Here is a 6374-nt window from a genome sequence, read left to right on the forward strand (position 1 = left end):
TTCTATAGAAAACTGTGTTACCATTAACCCCCAAACTATACTCCCCTTATAAAAACACACAGATACAAATATGTAAAGAAAACTATTAATTAACTTTATCTATACCCACTCTCAAACCTGGCTTTATTGAGGTTTGAGGTATCTGGAAACTTAGTATTAACTAAGTTATTATCTAGTGAGGTGATTTTGAATTCCACATTTGTCATCCGAAACATCTGTTATTCCTCCAGATTACCCTCATGCTTCCTAGGCATAAGATCAGCAGACTTTCTAGGTTTCCTTTGTCAAAATCAACAATTTGTAACTAAATGTTCCAGGATGAGTACCAAAGCACCAACTCCAATCCCAGAAACTGGGGACAATTAATTGGGTATGATAAAACTGGGTAGGATTAAATTTAGCTTCCTTGTCTTGAGTGAAAACTATGCTTTCTGGCTTGTTCATGTCCTTACTCACTGTCTGTAATGTTGAAAACATTGTCCTGCAGTGGACTGATACCTAGAAAAAATTCCTAGAGAATTGTGAAACTTGAATGTTAAATAGAATCAGAGCTACAGGAGAATCTAAAAAACTTGAGTTGATATATCCTTATTGAAAATTTATCTCTGAGACTGCATGTCCTTTTTGCAGAAGACATAGCCAAGGATCATTCCTCTCTCCATCCCAAGTAGCTGAAACATTCGTTTGATCATTAGTTTACACAAAATAATCGTGAGTTTCACCACCATAAACTACTGTAAGGACCATCATTTTATAGGTGCAAATGATCAATGATTCCAAAACATTCCTTGTTTGTTTGTTTTTCCCTAGGAATCAGACGTTGAGGAGCTCAGGTTAGGGATGTCCTCTTGCAACAATTCCATTCCTCAGCCCTCGATATTTATCCTGGCTGGAATTCCTGGCCTTGAATCTTTCCATGGCTGGTTCTCTGTGCCTTTTTTCTTGGTGTTTCTCATTACAGTCATTGGCAATGTCACCATCTTATGTATCACCTGGATAGAGAAGAGTCTTCATGAGCCCATGTTTCTTCTCCTGGCCATGCTGTCAATTGTTGACCTGTGCCTTGTCAGTGTCACAGTGCCCCGTATGCTGGCTACCTTCTGGATGAATGCCAAGGAAATCAGTTTCAATGGCTGCCTCACACGGATGTTTTTCATTCCTTCCTTCTATGTCATGGAGTCTGGGATTCTCCTAGCCATGGCTTTTGACAGATTTGCGGCTATCTGGTACCCTCTAAGATATACAACCATCCTTGGTAACAACATCCTTGTGAAGATGGCACTGGCTATCCTGGCAAGGGCAGTGGCAGTGCTGACCCCAGCCCCCATTCTGGCAAAAAGACTGCAAAGCTTCCAAACCCCCATAATCGCTTACTCCTACTATGCATATACGACTGTGGTGCAGATAGCCTGTGAAGATATCTCTCACCACATTGTCTATGGACTCATGGTTATTGTAGCATCTGTGGGATTTTATCTGTTTTTTATCATTCTGTCATATGGACTAATCCTTCATGCTGTCTTTCAGATACCATCTTGGGATGCACGGGGCAAAGCTCTCAGTACATGTGGCTGCCATCTTTGTGTCATTAGTCTCTTTTATTCTCCTGTTGTCTTCTCGGTTCTGGCCCAGATTTTAGGCTACCATATGGCTCCCCATATGCAGATCATCATTGACAATCTTTACTTCCTGGTGCCTCCCATGGTTAACCCCTTGATTTATGGGGCCAGGACCAAACAAATGCGGGAGTGGGTACTGCGGATCCTTCACTGTTATGGAGACTAAAATGTATACCTTTGGTGGACAGGACACCTGGTGATGTTAAGCTGGAAGTCAAGTTAGGTTGAAGGTAGAGATAATTCCTGCCAGGTTTGGGGCTTCATGGGAAAGGAATAACCAAGGCAAGGGAAAAACTTAGTCAGTTAGAGTGATTATATAACTGAGACATGGTCTTTTTTTTTTTTTGAGACAGAGTCTTGCTCTGTTCCCCGGGCTGGAGTGCAATGGCGCAATCTCTGCTCACTGCAACCTCCGCCTCCTGGGTTCACGCCATTCTCCTGCCTCAGTTTCCCAAGTAGCTGGGACTATAGGCGCTCGCCACTACGCCCGGCTAATTTTTTGTATTCTTTAGTAGAGACGGGGTTTTACCGTGTTAGCCAGGATGGTCTCGATCTCCTGACCTCATAATCTGCCCGCCTCGGCCTCCTAAAGTGCTGGGATTACAGGCGTGAGTCACCGCACCTGGCCTGAGACATGGTCTTTCTATCAGGATGCAGTTATAAAACCTCCATAGCCAGAACCCTCCACAGATGCTTATGCAAGTGATAAAATAGGATAATATTTTATTGATAATTTCATTATTTACCTAATTACAACACATAACATAAATCAAAAACAGATTTTCAAATGAGATTAAAATGCAGTTTAGGCACATACTCTCATGATGTATGGGCAGAAATAATTATACAAATATTTATACTTCTATATTTTTTCTTTTGTATTTAGATTTTAGCTATTTTGCCAACACAAAATAATATATGATGGAAAATTATCCTAACTGAAATAAATATACATAAATATCCATGAACATATAAATGAATAATGAGCTTCTTGTCGTTGTCTGAAGAATTTTCAAAGAAAATGCTCATCTTAGTAATATATAATAGATTAGACCGGTGAGGTAGACATTTTATAAATTAAAAGAAACTTTAAAAAGCTGTGTTTTAAACTTTTATTTCAGGGGTACATGTGATGGTTTGTTACACAGGAAAACACATGTCATGGGAGTTTTTTTTTTTTTTAATTATTATTATACTTTAAGTTCTAGGGTACATGTGCATAACGTGCAGGTTTGTCACATATGTATACTTGTGCCATGTTGGTGTGCTGCACCCATCAACTCGTCAGCACCCATCAACTCGTCATTTACATTAGGTATAACTCCCAATGCAATCCCTCCCCCCTCCCCCCTCCCCATGATAGGCCCTGGTGTGTGATGTTCCCCTTCCCGAGTCCAAGTGATCTCATTGTTCAGTTCTCACCTATGAGTGAGAACATGCGGTGTTAGGTTTTCTGTTCTTGTGATAGTTCGCTGAGAATGATGGTTTCCAGCTGCATCCATGTCCCTGCAAAGGACACAAACTCATCCATTTTTATGGCTGCATAGTATTCCATGGTGTATATGTGCCACATTTTCTTACAGACTACTTCATTACCCAGGTACTAGTACCAGTATCCCAATAGCTATCTTTTCTGTCCCTCTCCCTCCTCCCACCACCTACCCTCAAATAGACCCCAGTGTTTGTTGTTTCCTTCTTTGTGTTCATAAGCTCTTATCATTAAATCCCACTTTTAAGTGAGGACATGTGGTATTTAGTTTTCTCTTCCTGCATTAGTTTGCTAAGAATAACAGCCTCCAGTTCCATACATGTTCCCACAAAAAACATGATCTCATTCTGTTTTACGACTGCATAGTATTCCATGGTATATATATACCACATTTTCTTTATCCAATCTACCATTAGTGGGCAGTTAGGTTGATTCCATGTCTTTGCTATTGTAAATAGTGCTAATGATGAACATTCACGTACACATGTCTTTATGGTAGCGTAATTTATATTCCTTTGGGTATATACCCGGTAATAGGATTGCTGGGTTGAATGGTAGTTCTGCTTTTAGCTCTTTGAGGGATTGCAATACTGCTTTCCACAATGGTTGGACTAGCTTGCACTCCCGCCAACAGCGTGTAAGTGTTCCCTTTTATCCAGAACTTGGCCAGGATTCATTATTTTTTGACTTTTTAATAATTGCCATTCTGACTAGTGTGAGATGGTATCTCATTGTGATTTTAATTTGTATTTCCCTGATGATCAGTGATATTGAGACTTTTTCTACCTGCTTTTGGCCACATGGATGCCTTCTTTTGAATCATGTCTGTTTATGTCCTTTGCCGCCTTTTCAATCAGGTCGTTTGTTTTTTTCTTGTGAATTTAAGTTCCTTAAGATGCTGGATATTAGACCTTTGTCAGATGCATAGTTTGCAAATAATTTCCCCCATTCTGTAGGTTGTCTGTTTATTCTGTTCACAGTTTCTTTTGCTGTGCAGAGCTCTTGAGTTTAAATAGATCCCTTTTGTCAATTTTTGCTTTTGTTGTGATTGCTTTTGTTATCAATGTCATGAAATCTTTCCCCATTTCTATGCCCAGGATAGTATTGCCTAGGTTGTGTTCCAGGGTTTTTATTAAATACCAACTTGTAAAACAAGAGACAGATATATGTAAATCACACCCATGTTATTAATAAACATACACACAGATATTTATTTACACAAACATATACAAATATACACACTTCTTTCAAATACATACTTCCAATCATTTTGTCTATAAATAGCTAGCTTATTCTATCTCTCTACTTGTCTCTCTCACTTTCTAATGCTATCATACTTATATTTATGACATTCATACACCTTATCTGAAATATGCATACATTCAAAAGAATGTGTATGTGTGCATATACTGGATGCACAAATTCAATTTTATTAATAGATACGCAAAAACCACTGTTAATCTTCTCGCAGTTTATCTGCCAGTTTTCAGAGACATAAATTTTCTCAGATAAATTAAGATCCATCTCAGAGTGCTGCTTCCACATTCTCTTATTCAACTTTTTGAACACATCTTATGCAATACTTCCTTCTGCCAGCCTTCCTTGATCTCACCCCCTATTTTTTCTCCACTCTGTATCAGTTTCCTTTTCAGTGGTCTCCAGTGCCACCCAGTCTTTTCATAGTCACAAAACATGTCACACAGTATGAAAATTGCCTTTTTAGGATGATCATTTTCTACGCTAAAATGAGCATTTTATTTATTCTTATTTTCAAAGAATCTAGAATTTTCATTATATGTAAGTTTAATAAATATTTGTTGAATAAGTAAGTCCCATTTCAAATAGCCTCTCTGATGAGACAACAGGGATCATAAAACAATGCATACATTTAAACCTTCAGCCAATCCACTTAAAAAAAAAATAAGATGAATAAGAAGAGAGAAGAATAAAATAAATGGATACAGGCAGGGAGAGAAGAAAGGAGAGAGATTTGAGAGGGAAGGAAGAAAGACGCATTTTGTTGTCCCAGCTGACATTCCTCTCCACTGAGAATCCTTTTCAGTGAAATCTCCTCAACTTCATTTCTGAAAATAATTTAGGATATATCCTTTCACCTTCAGTGGTCCAATGTATTACCTAAAGTATGATTCCTCTTCTCCATTATTATAGTGGTCTTTTGCTGAATTAAAACCAATCCCAAAATGTAGAGTTTGAGGTTCACTGGACTCAGCTTACTGTTCGCACCTGATGTCCCTCAAATGGCTGCATGACAGAAAGGGGCTGGAGCTTGAGTCCCATGAGTGTTCAGCAGGATAGACAACCAGGATGGCCTCTTCACTGTGCCTTAGTGCTGTTCCCTGTGGGCTCTCTATCTCCATTAAATTAGCCAGGTCTTCTCACACAGTATTTCAGGGCTTTAATAAATGAAAACCAGAAGCTACCGGATCAGATACAATCTACATCCAAAACTTATCCACTGCTCAAGGCAGTCAAAGGATCTGTTCAAATTTCAGAGGCTGGGAAATAGATTCACTTCCTGATTGTTAAACTGTAGAATACTACATAGTTTGAAAGATATTGTAATGACCGTCTTGTGTAATTCAACCTGTCATATTTTGCTCTTTGCTTACACCAATTCATATTACTTTCATATGCAACATAACTCATAGCTCCCTCAAACTTCTAGGTCTCATGCCATTATGACATTTGTCTAGAATTTCATCATGCAAATTATAGTCAGATGTAGGTGAGGCTTCATGGGTGTGTTAGTTCCTGGAACATGGTTCCTCTTTCCTGAATCGCTTTTAACTAAACAGACAAGTCATCTTCCCCCAACACTGTCAACATACAATGTCAATATATTGACGGGGAAAACACTTACATTTCAAAAGAGGGATAAAGATGCAATCTGATAATTACTGGTACATAGCATACTAAAATATAGGTAGGCACATGGTGCCAGCTTTCAAATTAAGGCCCCCTTCTGCTTCACAAAGATAATTCTGTTTTTCTGTGGTTCTTGGCTTTACCCTTCGGGATCTAGGATCTGCAGTCTGATTCATGATTATTTTTAAAAGAAGTGGCAAGTTTTCCACTCACCATTCTAAGTCTATAGGTTGGCCACACTTCAAGGATCCTTTACTTTTTCTTTCCTTTCTAAAAAATAAATAATAATATCATGTAGTTTAATTATTACATTTCCATACATGTCCAGATAAATATCTTGGTTGACCCTAACATGGAAGAGCAAGTAGCAAACTGACAAA

The 6374-nt window shown here is 38.6% G+C and overlaps 1 protein-coding gene across 1 annotated transcript; it reads left to right on the plus strand.

Moving 5' to 3' along the window:
- The first annotated feature begins 840 nt into the window (after nucleotides 1-840).
- Nucleotides 841-1785, plus strand: LOC126935164 (olfactory receptor 52K1-like). The gene has a single exon (XM_050756362.1). It carries the CDS (start codon nucleotides 841-843, stop codon nucleotides 1783-1785), a length of 945 nt encoding a protein of 314 aa, XP_050612319.1.
- The last annotated feature ends 4589 nt before the right edge of the window (nucleotides 1786-6374 follow it).

This window comes from Macaca thibetana, chromosome 14 (genome assembly GCF_024542745.1).
Source record: "Macaca thibetana thibetana isolate TM-01 chromosome 14, ASM2454274v1, whole genome shotgun sequence".
Classification (NCBI taxonomy): domain Eukaryota; kingdom Metazoa; phylum Chordata; class Mammalia; order Primates; family Cercopithecidae; genus Macaca; species Macaca thibetana.

What these genes read in the sequence shown, in the direction of transcription:
- LOC126935164 (XM_050756362.1), top strand. Translation starts at nt 841, where the DNA reads ATGTCCTCTTGCAACAATTCCATTCCTCAGCCCTCGATATTTATCCTG.